The sequence below is a fragment of the Pithys albifrons genome, chromosome Z (assembly GCF_047495875.1).
Source record: "Pithys albifrons albifrons isolate INPA30051 chromosome Z, PitAlb_v1, whole genome shotgun sequence".
NCBI lineage: Eukaryota > Metazoa > Chordata > Aves > Passeriformes > Thamnophilidae > Pithys > Pithys albifrons.
In genome coordinates, this window is record NC_092497.1 from 73643662 (window position 1) to 73660149 (window position 16488).

General features: G+C 38.1%; 1 protein-coding gene across 3 annotated transcripts in view; it reads left to right on the forward strand.

Annotated features, from left to right (window-relative positions):
- The window catches only part of LOC139684328 (transducin-like enhancer protein 4), a 98276-nt gene extending 85164 nt beyond the window's left edge, over positions 1-13112 (forward strand). For all 3 annotated transcript variants that reach the window (XM_071580139.1, XM_071580140.1, XM_071580141.1), the window contains 10 exons: positions 276-428; positions 1666-1798; positions 2088-2281; positions 2472-2548; positions 6412-6661; positions 7730-7977; positions 8900-9047; positions 9703-9853; positions 10180-10256; positions 11424-13112. In XM_071580139.1, coding sequence (XP_071436240.1) covers positions 276-428; positions 1666-1798; positions 2088-2281; positions 2472-2548; positions 6412-6661; positions 7730-7977; positions 8900-9047; positions 9703-9853; positions 10180-10256; positions 11424-11531 — 1539 coding nt within the window. In that variant the 3' untranslated portion in view covers positions 11532-13112. The remainder of the gene's footprint in view (positions 1-275; positions 429-1665; positions 1799-2087; positions 2282-2471; positions 2549-6411; positions 6662-7729; positions 7978-8899; positions 9048-9702; positions 9854-10179; positions 10257-11423) is intronic.
- The last annotated feature ends 3376 nt before the right edge of the window (positions 13113-16488 follow it).

Below are 16488 nucleotides of genomic sequence, written 5' to 3' on the forward strand. Positions count from 1 at the left end.
GTCACCTGAAAGAAAGAGATTACTTGCGTATTTCAATATCCGTAGATTTTTGCCATGATTTTTCATAGTTAATGGCATCAAATTTTAGGACTTTTCTTTACAAAAAAACATTGTCCTTCATTATCTGTCTCAATTTTACAATTGTATCAGCTAAATCAATAAAGAATGGAAGGAAGATGTCACTTCCTATGACAGATCTTCATTCCAAAGGGAGGACTGCTCAAGACAAGCAGTAGTGACCAGTTTTTATGCTAACCCATGTTGCTGATATTTAGGATCCTTCTTCTCCCCGGGGGAGCCCAGCACACTCTCCACGGGAAAATGGCTTGGACAAGACTCGACTGCTGAAAAAAGATGCACCAATTAGTCCAGCATCTATTGCATCCTCCAGCAGTACTCCTTCCTCCAAATCCAAAGAGCTTAGCCTTGTAAGTGCTTAAAAATGCTCCCGACCCATGATCATATGCTGAAATACATTTTACTGATTTTTTTCTGGATACAATTCATATTTTAACTGTAAATATAGTGCAGTAAAGCACTATGAAGCATCAGTTTAGAATTAGTTTAATTTATGTCTTCAAGGGAGTTTAATAAAATAATAATAAGAAAGTCCACGGTCTTTCTTGTGGGACAGGAAGAGGTTTTTTGTTGGTGGTGTGGGTAGATGAAAGATGTGCTGTTCTGAGTGATATTCTTCTCCATATGAAAAACTATCATTCTGAGAATAAATAAAAGTACATAGAGGTTTCTTGAGCTGTGTTCATGTGCTGTGGTTTATAGCAAATTCAGTTCCTTGCTTGGATGTGATTTTTTCTTAGCTTTGTTTGAATTACCAGGCTGTATACAGTAACAATAATTCTTATTTGCTATCTAAAAAGTAATCTGTCATTTACAAGAGCCTTCCTTGACTTGCATTGCAAATCATACTGCAAAAAAAAGAGCTGCCTGCAAGGGGTGTCCTTTCTTTTCATGTTTGTGACTACAGTTAATCACCTACCTACCTACCTGAGCTGCACAGTAATTCCCCTCTCAGTTCTTCACAGGGCAGGGTATGTGATTATTTAAGGAAGCAAAATGAACAAAAAGGAAGCTTAAAGCGAATGTTTAGGAAAGATGGTGGCATTACAGGTCTGGAGAGTCAGTGGTTTGTCTGATGAACAAGCTGGTCACAGGAGCAGCACTGCACAGTTCCTGACTTTATACCCCTCACTGTCTCCATCCCATTTTTCTAGCACTATGCATGGGCATGAGTTGTTGGTCTCTTAGGGGATTTTTTTTGTGCTCTTCTTGTCCATCCTGCAGTGGCCTTTCATAGAAAATCATAAACATAATGGGAGCAGGTCCATGAGCAGAGTGAGACCACTGCCAGATTTTACATATGTCACCAGTTGTCAGCTGGCAGTGATTTTCTGTTATTTGCCTCATTCTGGATCATATGGATGCTCCTGATGAGGAAAGCTGTGAAGGCTGTAGTTAATAACCAAAGCCGTTCCATCATTTTCAGTGTTTCTTCAGCTCCTCTTCATTGCCAGGGACTGTTGAAACCCAAGCCTGAAAGCTAAATACCACTAATCATACACATCCTGGTTGTTTTTCTTTCCAGTGACTCTCTATAAAACTGAAATAACTTACAAACTCTCTTCCTTTTTCCATTTTGGTGATTAGAATGAGAAATCTACCACTCCTGTGTCTAAATCAAATACCCCAACTCCACGGACTGATGCCCCAACTCCAGGCAGCAACTCCACTCCCGGACTGAGGCCAGTGCCTGGCAAACCCCCAGGTGTGGACCCAATAGGTTAGTGTCCATAAATTTTGATGGGGTGAAACAGTGGCCATTTGTCCCTTGCCATGGTCCCTTTTAATTAGAAGTGACAAACCAGTATGTTAAAGTTGCTTAAACTGTGTGCTGAGCTGTTTCATCAGCCCTGTAATACAGTGTGTGTGGTTTTTTGTTGCGGTTTTTGTTGGTTTAAGGTTTTTTGTTTTAACATGTTAGGGTTTTTTTTCTGTTAGCTAAATTCGTGTTTCATCTGATGGGTTTAGAATGCCTCTGTGACTTTTTTCTTCTTTTACCCCCTCCATAGGTTCAGGTTTAAGAACACCTATGGCAGTACCTTGTCCTTATCCTACTCCATTTGGTATCGTGCCACATGCTGGTATGAATGGGGAGCTGACCAGCCCTGGAGCTGCCTATGCCGGTCTGCACAATATTTCCCCTCAAATGAGTGCAGCAGCTGCAGCAGCAGCAGCAGCAGCAGCTTATGGGCGATCTCCAGTGGTAAGTGTTTGCTGTTAGTGCGTTTAGTTTTGAGAGCAGCTTATATTAAATATGAGATCTGTGGGTTTAACACCAGTTCACTCTCTTTGTAGTTTGGGGAGTATGCTATGGAGAATGTGAATTAAACAGTCTTCCTTTGACAAACTTTTACTTTAATACACTGTTTTGTTTTGCTTGGGGAAAACTATAGGTTGGGTTTGATCCACATCATCACATGAGAGTCCCAGGCATCCCTCCCAGTCTCACAGGCATCCCAGGAGGAAAACCGTGAGTATCAAACATTCAGCTTTAAAATTCATTCAACCTTGCTGGTTAGAATTCCCCTTAGCTACTCAAAACTATTGTGTGAATAGAAATAAATACAGCTACTCAACAAGAGCAGGAGAATCCCTATTTAATCTTAAAGTTACATTTATAAATTTGTTTTGAAGACTAATAGCAGTCAGGAGGGAGTGGATGAAATAGTGTAAAGGATACGAAGAAATGAAAAAAGGAGCTGAACTTCAAATCTGACTGGTTGGTCATCTGTGGAAATGAAAACTGGAATAGGATCTCAGCTTTCCATCTTTACTGTACTCTGCTTCTGAGTTGAAAAAGTTACATGTTTATTCACAAAAGCCTTGCAATTACTTGCACACTTAGCAGCTGCTATAAAAAACAATGTGTAGAGAAAGGAACACTGGAATGTTTTGTTTGATTTAAAATGCTGGAAAGAATTATTTTATCATAATATTCAGATTCATCCTTTACAGAGCTGACTGTAAAAGGTGACCTGCTGTACCAGGCTTCACATGTTGTGAGCCTCTAAAGAAGAATTACAAAGAACTCTGCTCATATTCCTCTTGAGTTAAGAGAGGAGAAAACCTAAAGCAGCTACATAAACCGTGTTTGTCCGGATTTTATGTTTGGTCATGTAGTTCCACTTCCTTGTGACACTGTGGGAGACTCTGATCAGCTCACACTGCAGTGTTTGAAGGTCAGGGGATGTTTACTCTGTTTCTTCTCCAGCTCCTTTATGTCAGAACATGTTTGTGGAAGAGTGATTGGGGTTAGTTACACACTTGCATGTATGTGAGGAAATGCATACTTAACCTTCCAGTGAGCTTGCAGACATGCAGGATTAAAAACATATGGTGACATAAGCAATCAGGCCTAGTGCCTGGACCTCCTCTTGTACATGTGTGTCACACAAATCAAACCAGGACCAATCGCTTAGGCATCACACACTGATAACTGCCTTAAGTTGACTTTTCTGCTGGTTGTGCCACCTTGTTAGGTGGCTGCATGCAGCAATTATGGAAATTGGTGTACAGCAGCTTGCAGACTAGCTGCTTACAGACTAGCTGCTTGCATTAAAAATTCTGTGGGGCACAGATCTTCATCCAGTATGTACAGTGGGCTCTTAGAAATGTCTTGATGTAATGTTCAGATTTAAGTTCATCCCAGATGGAGTTAGTGACCTGGAAGGAAGTGTGACTGGATCTATTAGGCTTTGCTTGCTGTGGTCTGACAACTGGCAAATGCAGGGATGTGGAGACCTCCCTGCTTATATCTCACTTGATTGCAGAATTTAGGAGAATAAAACATGAGGCAAACTGAAATGAAATCAGTTCCATTCTGGCACATCTCCAAGGGGTTTGAATGTTGTTGCCGTGTTGATGTCTATTTTAAACATTTAAATGTAACTATCATTTGTCTACTGTAGGGCATGAAACTTTTAAAATCTCTGGTACTTTTAGCATGATTGCATTGACTTTTCTTCATCTTAAGCGTAGTACTTCTCACAGCTTCCATTCAGGATTGTTACATTCTCCTTTTTCTTTTCCCTTGGAGGAAAAGTTATGTAAATTCTCTGCACTGTTAGGTGTCTCAAAACGGATTGGACAGCATGTGGTACATCAGGAATCTGGCACCTAATAACTTTATTTTCACATTAGAAATACATCAAACTGTTGAGTATTATAAAATATATAAATAAGACAGGTAGCTAATGGGAAAAGAAGGAAAAGGTTCTCACCATCTGTTTATAGTGTCAGATCTTTGTAAGATTTTTACAGTACATCAGTAAGCAGTGTAAGTTCTTGGGGGGGAAGAAAAGAAACCACTCAGTGAGCACAAAACCAAACCAAGCAACAAAGCAAGTTTAAACACATATTCTGGTGTGGAGTAATGAACAGAGTGAGGAAAATATAAGATCTAAGGCTTATTTTTGTAATTTTAAAATATATTCCCCATGTACTTTATAAGGATGCTAAAAACCACTTTGACTGATAAAGGTATCATACACTCAATGCAGCTTTGCAGAGTGTGACTGTGTACAGAAATCAGAAAAAAGGATTATGAAGTTCCACTTGTTTTGATGTCAGATGACCATCAGCTACTTTTTTCAGTATCATACTGCGCAAAGAGGAAGTAGGGAGATAACAAGGAAGATATTCTGGATTTTTGTAGTGATGATTGAACCCTTATACTACTCATATAGGCAGTTCTTTTGTCAATCACAGAAGCCTGTCCTGCTGTTTCTTGAATGTGTTTAGTGTCAAAAAATGGAGAACATGATAGGATCTGTCACTCAGACCTGCCAGAACAAGAAACAGAGTGCAGAGTGAGAAAAGTATGTAAAGCACTGGGAATAGGGCAGAAAGATGAAAGTGCATTTGCATTTTGTCCCACTGACAATTATTGTTCTAGTGTTAATGTACTGTGAATCTTAAATGACAAATTCAGTAGTTGAATTCTGAATACTGCCTTCCTTCAGTGACTTTGAAGCATTAATTAAGAAAGTGAGCTTAGAAAGTATTCTCATCAAATGATTTTTTTTGTGAGCTTTTCTCATCCCACCATTGTGATAATGGATTTTTCATCAGTACTATGATGGTTTTTTAGGTCTAAGGAAATGAAAGCCTTTCGTTAAGCATACCTTAAGCCCTCTTACAAAGTTTGTGCTCTTGCAGTAGATGTGATATGTCACGTAGCATCTCAGAACAAGACAATTTCACAACCTAACTGTTCTCCCTGGAAAATATTTTGAGGCAAAGCTGTTGATAGGTTATTCACAGGTGGCATAAGTGGCAATCGCACAACACGTTCTTTCTCAGTGAGATCCCCAATTTTGGCAAGAGTAGTTGTGTCAGGTCCATTGGAAAAACGAAAAACTAAAAAAATCCAAACAAACAAACACAAAAACTGCAAAACAAAACCACAAAAAAACCCACACAACCCCCCCAGAAAACAAAAGCCAAACAAAACAACAACCAAACAAAAAAAACCCAACAACCCCCCCTCAAAAACGAAAACCAACCGACCAACCAACAACAACAAAAACAAGCAAACAAAACAAGCCCCAACAAAAAATTCCATTCCAGTGTATTTTTGCTGGTCTGTCATGTCAGCTGTCAGCAACTGTACCTTGAGGACTTAGCTCTTTTGTGGTCGGTGGAGGTTTCACTGCACCCTTGGGTACAGTACTGGGCAGCTTAGCTAAAGGGGCCTGGGGCAGATTGGCAGAAGTCCAGCTGAAGCTGCCACATTAGAGTCAGTAAAGCAAGCAACCAAATGTCCCCTGGTGCGCAGCTAGCCGCCATGCTCCGCAGCCGCCAGCCAATTATTTCTGTCTTTCAGGGGGCCCTGACCCTACCTTCCTTCCCTTCTCTGCATACAGTGATATCCCCATCCTGCAAGTTTAAGAATGCCTATGCCCCAAAATTAAGAATAGTGTCCTATAGCCTTACTCATGCCAGAAAGCATCATTGTGTGAGTTTGATTGGTGCTTGACATTTTCACATTAAAAGGTGAGTTTGAGGGCCATGCTGTAGATAAATACAGGTAAATATTTCTTCTTTGCATAATTAACATACCTGATATTAGCTGATTAACAAAGCTAATGTTAGTTGGTTAGAGCATGGTGCTGATAACACCAAGATTGTATGTTTGATCTCTGTATGGACCATTCACTTAAGAGCTGGACTCAAACATCCCTTCCAACTCAAAATATTCTTTGAAGTATCTTTGAAAAGGATTGTGAAAATATTGTGCTTAGGGCACAATCTGAAACATGTCTTTGATTCTATTTGCTTAAACAGCCTTGAAAAAAACTCTTTAAATCACCCCTATAATTTTTTCCCCCTCAGTGCATACTCATTTCATGTAAGTGCAGATGGTCAGATGCAGCCAGTTCCATTCCCTCCTGATGCCCTCATCGGTCCAGGAATCCCTCGTCATGCACGTCAGATCAACACTCTGAACCATGGGGAAGTTGTGTGTGCAGTTACCATCAGCAACCCCACGAGACACGTGTACACGGGTGGGAAGGGGTGCGTCAAAGTCTGGGACATCAGCCACCCTGGCAACAAGAGCCCTGTCTCTCAGCTGGACTGCCTGGTAGGTGAACAGCAGTATATGGCAATGTAAGAGGACAGGAGGATGTGTTAGGATTGCAGTGATACAGCTTAGGTGCAAAAGTAGTGGGTATTTGAGTGCTGTCATGGTATCAAAGGTTGGTATTGCATTTGTAATTTTGTTGTTTCTTTTAGGACTGAGGTTGAAGTGTGTTCCTTGCCATACTTGTGGATTTTTTCCCCACAAAGAATCAAAACATTTTTAATATCCTAAAATTGTATTGGTAGGAGGAAAGAACGAAGACAGCACAGCAGTTACTGTTTATAAACTTTGTCACTTGTTGGCAATCGCAAAGCTTGATATCTTGTCATGCTTAAAATTTCTGTCTTGCAGCTGTATTCTCAGAATATTTGAAGATTGTGTCACATATTTTATGTCTGTGTCTGTGTACAAATGGATTGCCCTGTCTTAATGTGACAATTAAAAATATTCCTGAGTGTTATTCACAAATTATTTGAATGTGCTAACAAGATCCACTATTGTTAGCATCTTTCCTTTCGTCATTTACCAGTTCTTACTGCTTGTTACAGAGGCAGTAAAATGAGAACTGTGCAGCACATGTAGACTTAGAATAAATTGCTACATAAGTTGCTACACAAATGAAGAAAATTACCAAAATATTTTCCTCTGACATCTCCTAGATCGTGGCAGCCAGTCTCACTGGAATGGGAAGCTAGGAAGTGTTCAGGGAATTTGGTACTCTTCCATGCTGAGAGGTTAATGTGCTGAAATAAACAGAGTATGAAAACGTAACTTTCTATACCAGCTGTCAGATACAGCTATCTCGAATTATTTTGGGCTGGGTTCAGGTCTTTGCATTTTGATGCTAATTAAGATTAAATATCTCTCACTACTGAATTTTATAGATCAAGCTGAAATACTTCCCTAATGTCATCTAATTTTCTGGCATTAATATACTTTATCATTGTCATAAGTATAAATGGCTCATTAAAACCAGAGGGAATACAATACTTCGATGGATTTCTGCTCTTATGTTAATGCTGTTTTCTTTCCTCTTGAGTAATCTCTTGATGGCTTCTGTCTCCACAGAACAGAGACAACTACATCCGTTCCTGCAGATTGCTCCCTGATGGCCGCACCCTGATTGTTGGTGGAGAAGCCAGCACGTTATCCATTTGGGACCTGGCAGCTCCAACTCCTCGCATCAAAGCAGAGCTGACATCTTCTGCTCCAGCTTGCTATGCCTTAGCTATCAGCCCTGATTCCAAGGTCTGCTTCTCTTGCTGTAGCGATGGGAACATTGCAGTGTGGGATCTGCATAACCAGACTTTAGTAAGGTAGGTCGAGAGAACTGGATCATCAGGTTGTGGAGAATTAAATATACTCAGCCTTATGTGAACTTTTGCCTATATATGTATGCTATCTTCTCTGTGTATAGATACTTCCAGTACTTGTTGTTTGCCAATAGCCATGGTAATACCTTGATACAAGTCTATATAATTATTCATAGTTTTTGAGAGTTTTGTAGTTTCAGCCCTACTGAGCAGCCCATAACTATAATTCCCTAATATCAGCTGATGTTGACAGTGTTGTAGATTCTTTGTGCAGTTGATTTTCATGTTTCTGTGCAATACACTGCTCTTACTGTCCAGCAAGTATGTCTTGGGTAAAGATATATGTAAATTACTGCATTGCAAACTTAGCTTCTTAGTGGTATGGGTTGCTTATCAACACTGATGTACAGTAAGCTAGGAGTGAGTTATACAGAGCTTCTCTCTGTGTATGTTTTTACATATAGTGTATTAGTATTGCATGTAAAGTTGGAGTTTTATTTCCTGATGTTCCCGTTTAGACCACTCTCTGGTTTTTTTATCTTTGGTAACCTGCAGATTCTCCTTAAACTAATGTGAGTTTTCTGATCATGCTACATTCCTTTGGGGGGAATGAATTTTGGGAGTTGAATAGTGGGCATCACACACAGTCAGCAGCAAAGATTTCTAGACGACCTGACTTTCAAAGTGTGCTTTTTGAAATCAGATTAGCACTTGGCTGTCTCACCTGATCGCTTCATCAATTAAAAAAGTTACATGGTTGTCCCAGAGTTTATATTAATCTGGGGTTGCTATTGGAATCTATGTTACTGTTGCCTTCAATGGCTCAGTATTAGGGACTGATAGAAAAAGGAGTTATTTTACATGCTTTCTCAGAACTGACTCTTTCCAGTGCAAGAACATTCTTATCTTCTTTCAATGTTTTCAGGCAATTTCAGGGTCACACAGATGGAGCAAGCTGTATTGACATTTCTAATGATGGCACCAAACTATGGACAGGAGGCTTGGACAATACTGTCAGATCCTGGGATCTCAGAGAAGGGAGACAGCTACAGCAACATGATTTCACATCACAGGTTCAATCTCAGAAGCTTTGACATGTTAAGAAAAGTTTGTCATGGTTTTTCAAAACAAGCACTTTTTTTGGTGGTTTGGGTTTTTTTTCGTTATTGGTTTGGGGTTTTGTTGTTTGTTTGTTTGTTTGTTTAAAAAGAAAAGCAGACTCTAAAAGAACTCCAAAGAATTTTTCACTTAGTATCATACTTTTTTTTTTTTTTAATTGATGTGGCAGCTAAATGTCTTTCTGGATTATGACTATGTGATAGATTAGTATTTCTTCCATGTGAGTAATGGAGAATCTTTTATGCAAAACAAGTGCCAAATTAAAGTGTTTCTGTGTGCAATCTATTTCCATTTCTGTAGATTCAGGTTCAAAAATACTTTATGAACATATTTTTAAATGCTGTCAGATAAGCTCGGACATTAACTTTTACAACTTGATTCAGCACTTCACTATTGCAGTTTTAATAGCATTCAATAGCATTGTTTTACAGCTGTGCTTGCATGAACTAATTTATCTAGATATCTGTAGTAATTGGATTATCATATCTTTAAAACTGTAGTAGCCCAAATATCTGATTTTGCATAATGTTAACAGTGTAGCAGACATTGGTTTTGAATATCTCAAGCTCATTCTTTAACTGATTGAAGCATGTGCTGGGCTAATTACAGATCTTCTCACTGGGCTATTGCCCAACTGGTGAGTGGTTGGCAGTAGGAATGGAGAACAGCAATGTTGAGGTGCTGCATGTTACTAAGCCGGACAAGTACCAGCTGCATCTTCACGAGAGCTGTGTGTTGTCACTCAAATTTGCTCACTGTGGTAAGTAAATCTTGATATATCAGTGTTTTCCTTCCTGAGAAATTCATTCAAGACTGCCTTTAAAAGAAAGTATAATATAGATACTTAACTATAGGTTGTAGTTAAAAAATGGTATTACATTTAAGTATTAAAGTTATTTAAAAAACTCTACATGACTACTTTGTGTGTAGTGTGTATTTTGTGATTGAACATCACAGTGCAACCAGATGAAAATGTTACTGTTCTTTGGATATGTGTGCATGCTTTTTTGTTATGATCAATCTGTTTCTTGAGGTGCGTTCATTGAAAACAAGATGCAGCAATAACATTTAAACAATCTGTTACAGGCAAATGGTTTGTAAGCACTGGAAAAGATAATCTTCTTAATGCCTGGAGAACACCTTACGGAGCCAGTATATTCCAGGTAATAATCTCCTAAAAGCTATTGTCCACATACATTACAGTGCAGTAGAGCTGCACATCACAGGGTCTGTCAATAGCTTAAGGAGTTTTTAGATGAAAATGCAGCTGATTTACTGTTTCTTAAGAGTTTGTCTTTAATTAGAAAAAAATATGCTTTTGTCCTTTCAAACATTTCAGTAATTCAGCTCTTGCAGTACAGTAGCCCTTTAGTCAAAAATTTGTTTTAATACTCCTTTCTCACTTTCCTGTTCATACTGCTGTGATACAGTACCCAAGTCCCATAGACAGCCCAAATCATCCTAACAAGAGCACATCTCCCTTAAAAGTGATGTTAAAAACTCCAGTACAGCTTTCTCAATGAGGGCTAGATAAGGAAACTTCCTTTGTGATGAAGCGGAGGTGTCTTCATCTAAACATAGCATGATTGTGAAGTGTTTAGCTCTTTCAGTGACAGGCAGAAAACAGTGTGGACATAGGTTATATAAAGAAAACATGTACTGAAACAGCAAGGTAAATGTGACAATACACACACATAATCACAGCACATACAGAAAAGCCGGAGGAGACAAAGCTACTGCAACCTGGTGTTTCCTGTCTCCCATCCACCTGCTATACAATTGTTGTGCGTCCTGCTGGCTCTCCGATTATGTAAATTCCTTTGTGCAAAACCTTTGTCTTCTATGTTGGGGAAGTAGTGAGAGGAGATAAAGTTGCTTCTGTGGAGTCTCTTTGTTTCATACCTGTGGGTGGATAGGGCTTTGTAGTGCTTCTCCCTGTGAATTGCTGGTTTACAATGAAAAAAAGAAGGAGGATGCTGGCTTTTAATTCATTTTTATGCAAATCCAATCCATAAGATATCAATAAATGCTCATTTCTTGTGAAGTTTATAGAAAAGACTGCTTCTGTTTGTTGGATTGATAGATTATCTTTAGGTCCATAACATTCACTTCCCTTTCCACAGCTGCTTGATTTTGTCATAGATCTTTTTGTGGAACAAATTGGGAAATACAGCCTTGTAACGAAAGGTGCCCCTGCAGTACCAATACTGAAATGAGCTTTTGGTGTATTCCCTGTCTGTAAACTCTTTCAATTAATCTTCAAGCCCTTCAGGATTGAAGGATTGGAAAGTTGTAATTTTTTTCTTCTGTTTTTTTTTCTTTTCTTGTAGTCCAAAGAATCATCCTCTGTGCTTAGCTGTGATATCTCTGTGGATGATAAATACATTGTCACTGGCTCTGGGGACAAGAAGGCTACAGTCTATGAAGTTATTTATTAGAGGCAAATCTGAATACAGACAGAACTCCTTCTCCTAGCACTTTGCTATATATTCCTTTTGGTTTTTCTTTCTAAACTGAAAACTTAAATGCTTATCACAGCTGTGGAATTTATTTTTACCTTCTTAAATTGCTTTTGATTTGTGAATGTTCATTAGGAACTTGTGATACTAAATTGTCAGATACCTACTTGGAAGAAGTTGGAATAAGCATACTGAACAGTAAACTTGACTCTTTATTATGTATTATAGCTGTAATGTATTTATTTTGTTTAAAGAAGGCTTTCTAACAATGATTAAATAAAGCTGTCTGCCCGGCTTTAGTTTGAAAAATGCATTATGTACTTGTGTTTTTGCAGGTGGATAAATTGGGGATCTTGGAGAAGGATGTTCAGGAGGTAGTTAAAGTTACACTAAATAGACTTGTAGTTTCTATTTAAAAAAATAAACTTTGTTATATTTTTTAGTCTTGTTCTTGGATGAGACCTCTAAGTGTTATTACGGTATAATTATTTGGTGGGAAGATGCTGTATCTTAACTATTTCAGACAGTCTTGGAAAATTAGGAAATTGCAAGCTGTAGACAGTGATCTACATGCCTGTGACGAACGGCAAATTCAGTTCACATCTAAATTAAATTTAAGTAAGAATGTGCTAATTTATATATTTGCAATGTTAATATAGCATCTTGTGTACAGATTTGTTCTCAATGCTTCTCTGTTGATAAACATAAAGCATTTTGGTGTCAAGCTAGGTTTTTTTAATATAAACACCTCTCTGTTATATTGTAGAGAGTACAATAAGTTGCCTCAGAGAATCACCTTTGTTACTTCTGGAAACTTTTGCAATGTTTCCTTGAAAATGGGGATATGTGTCTTTGGGCAATTTTTCAATTACAAGAGATTATGAAAAATATTTGATATGTTCTTTGGAAACTGCACTGAAATAAGAATGGATGCCTACCAATATACACACTACAAAAGCAATGACCTCCGAGGTAGGATTTAAAGAGTACTCATTCCGACATACAAAAAGGAATGGATTCTTATTGGGATAAGGACTTGCTTTGTTCGCCAGCAGTTCAATCCAAGTCTTGATTGGATGTCTCTAAAAGGACGCAGACTGAGCCATTGTGCCAGAGACAACATGTTATCTTTTTATGTTGTTGTTGTTGCTGTTAAACTATGATCTGTGACTTTTTTTTTTGAATGCTTTAAAAAAAAATCTTTAAGTCTGTGGATCTGCTGATGTACAGTGCCTTTGCTGCTATGGATCAAAATCAAAAGACCCATGTAGATAAATCTTATTGTATAAGTAGAAAATTACTTAATTTCATACTAGAAATGGATTGATGCTGCAAGTTAAAATGGACTGTTTATTGATGTTCCAAATGTGGTAGCAAAAAATGGTGTCTTAAGTGCTTAGTGTTTGATGTCATTACAGTTTCGTAATATTCTACATTGTAGAAAGATTTTGATACTAAACTGTGTCACTGTACATAGTTCTAATGCATTGTATTGACCACCAGTACTTCTATAATGGTAGATTTGTGCATTCAGACTTTTAAGCATTAAACATAAGTAACTTCTAAGATGCATTTTTCTTTCTTTTTCCCGCTCCCTCATTAATATAAGTGCAGTTATATGTGCAGAGTGTTGTCTGTAAGGACAACAGCCTTTCCATCACAGAGCATGCCACTACAGATGCTTTGTGATTTTGTCACAGAGAGACTAAATAAAGTTTCATCTGAACTAGTGAAATCAATGAATTTAAAGTTGTCCAACTTACCTGATTCTGAACTCTTGGAGGCATCAGCTACAAGATTTCAGCTGTGTTACCTGGGAGTTTGCCACCTTCCATTTGTGTAGTTATTCATCTGACATAAAGCTTCATGTTATCCCATAACTTGAAGAGAGTGAAACTGGGGACCATTCCTGCTCACATGCCTACTGGAATATGTGGAGCTCAACAGGATTTGGGGAGTGCTGTTGCACTGCAGCATCACATCTGGCTTTCCCCATCCAGACCTAAAGTCTGTTCATGCCCATAGACAGACTTTTGGGTTTAGATCAAGAATTTAGGCCAGCTGCCATGTTACTAAGACTCAGGTTAAAGTGAATTAATTTATAAAATATTGGGACATGGGAGGGAAGCAGGAGGGAATTACGCTGTCTGTAACAAAAAATATGGAAATGGAAAAAATCCAAGGGAAAACTGGAATTAAATCATTGTCCCATAACTCATTTCTGAAAAGTGATATTGTGCATGGTGGAAATTCCCAGGCATGCCTGTTGTGCTCAGATGTGCAACTCATTGTGACTGTCAGTACATGAACCCCAGCTCAGAAATGTTTTCGGTGTTTTCTTGAAATGTCAAAACAACGCTTAAGTTGATGAAGTCATTTACCTTTACTGTGAGTGACTGGATAATACTTGTGGATGGAGGAAACTATACGAGCAAGTTTCCATCAGAGCTATCAGTTTCCTTTAGAGATAATGGTGAAGAGTTTTCAAGAGTAAGGTACATTTTTCACTCATACAGAGGTTTTGTGCTACTAAACACAATAATGCTCCGTAAAAGTAAACATGGTACAGATACCTTCTGTTATTTACTCTTGTCTGAAGAAATATAATTTACCTGTTATAATGGAGACACCTTATCTTTTCAAAGTATTGAAAAATTAAAAGCTGGAGAGCACTCCCATTTACTAACAAAGAGAAACCACCTACTTAATATTTGTAGAGGATGTTATATTTTTCTGTAGTAGTTCAGGGATGAGATTACTTAAAACATCCAAGATAAAGCATTCCTTTAAAAAGAATAAAACATTGCAAACACCTGAATTTGTACCAGAGCTAGTTTTGACGGCAAAGTAATATATTTTTAGAGCAGCCTGCCATATATCGTGTTTTTAATGTCTGTATTAATGGCTTGTAAACAGTCTAAGAATTAAATGCTTTAATCCAGGATTACCGCAGTTAAATATGTAGGCATCCTAGTTTTTTCCCCTTCAGCCTGGAGTGCAAGTGGGAGATGGTACAGAGCTACTTTCTGGTTTTCATTTATGCATGCATAGGGTCATCTTCCTTTTTCATTCCTTAGTTTTGTTTGCCACTGCACAGCTCTATTATATGTAAAATGTTTTTTAAAAATGTGTTTTGTGCCATAAACATATGGCCAACATACTCCAAGGTACAACCATTGCTTTATCTCTGTTCTTCATGTCTCAAATCTTGTTTAGTACAGTGATTGATTAGGAAAGACATTTCTTTTTAATTCTTACATATTTTCTGACTGCACAGTATATGCATGTTTAAGGGTACACTTCTCACCAGAATAGTATTTTCCAAAGATACAAAATTTTAAATTATATTTCTCCTGTTTGTTTTTAGCCAGAAGTGATTTCTCTCTCCTACTTCTTAAGCTACTCCATTACATAAAAAGAAAATAAGGTTTATTTTGCCAGTTGTGATTTTCCTGTATGAGGAATATTTAAGCCTATACTGCAATGGTTCAAAATCGGGTTTGTGTTTTAATTCTGGCACCCAAAGCACACAGGAAATTCCTTCTTTCTGAGATGTTGATAGGTGTGTAGGAGAAACAGGAAAGTAGCTGTGCAGGTCTACATATTTCTGAACTATCATCTGCAGAAACACAGCTGAAAATTTAGCTTACCACAGTAAGCATAGAGGACCAAATAGACCCATTTGGACTGGGCTGAGTTTTGGGGTTCTTGGAGGGCAGGAGGTTCAGCTGGAGGAGTGGGGTGTTGTTTGTTTCTTTTTTGCTTTGTTTGAAACAGTTTGATCCTTTGAGTGTCTTCTGGTTTTCTACCAGCACGTTTATTTGTGATCAGCCCTACTGAAACCCTGATTCAACTAGCTTCCACTTAAGAATTTATGCTGTGAAAGAAAATTAAAAAATAAAATATTCTACAAAGTTTCTATATGTACACAAGTCAGGAAAATCAAAGCAGTAGCTTGGGCCAGTGCTTCTCATTTGCATTGAATATACTACATCTTTGTGGCACTAAATTAACACTGAATACAGCAATACAAAAACACTGGAACATCAAATACGGCTACTGAGAAAAATACCACCTTGGATTTTTCAGAGCAAATGTGCTCCGAGTAGCTCATCCAAGAGCTCTTATATGGGGTTTGTGGGAGGGTAGTTGCATTCAGTACTGGAGAGCTTTTCTGATACTAATATTTTGCAGTGACCACGGTGGTGGTGAAGAGGGTTGGGTAGTTTAGGCATGATGTTCAGCCAGCCAGTTCTGCCATATGTTTATAGGAGTGTTCTTAAGCATAGTAGGAGATGAATTCTGGAGTAGTGTGCTGTGGAAGATCATCTCTGACAAGCTCTTAAATAATGCACCTGCCACGTCTGCTTTTGAACCAAGAGTTACTGAACATAGCTCTTGAGATTTCACGTTTCTTCCAGTATTTGGACAGCGCTTCCACTGCACAGCGAGGAATTTTTATGTCAAAACCAATAAATGTTTTTACTCTTACCAAATGATTTTCTGTCCCAGTTAGAAGAAAACAGTATTACAGTGTCTTTTTTAATTATTAAAAATTGTGTAGTCTGACCTTTACAGCATGTCCATAAACCTGCTATTGAGTACAAAGGAGCTCTTCTGTAGGGTCACTTTGACTCACATGATTATGTTCTAAAATGTTGATGCAGAAATACATTTTTCCTTGTTTTGGGAGTGATTAAGATACTGTATGCATAGTGTACAAATGAAGAGAGGGACTGTGTAGTAGTTGCCTCTGCATCTGTGATTTGGATTTAACTGGTTACCTCTGCATGCGAAAATGCATCTGAAGGATAAAATCAGTAAGTACAAATATTGAAGGATTTTAAAAAAAAGTTTAATGTCATATCATGGTAAGCATCTGTATCACACCTTCTTTTCAAATAAAAGGAGAGGTGGAGGAAATTAAAGCTAATCT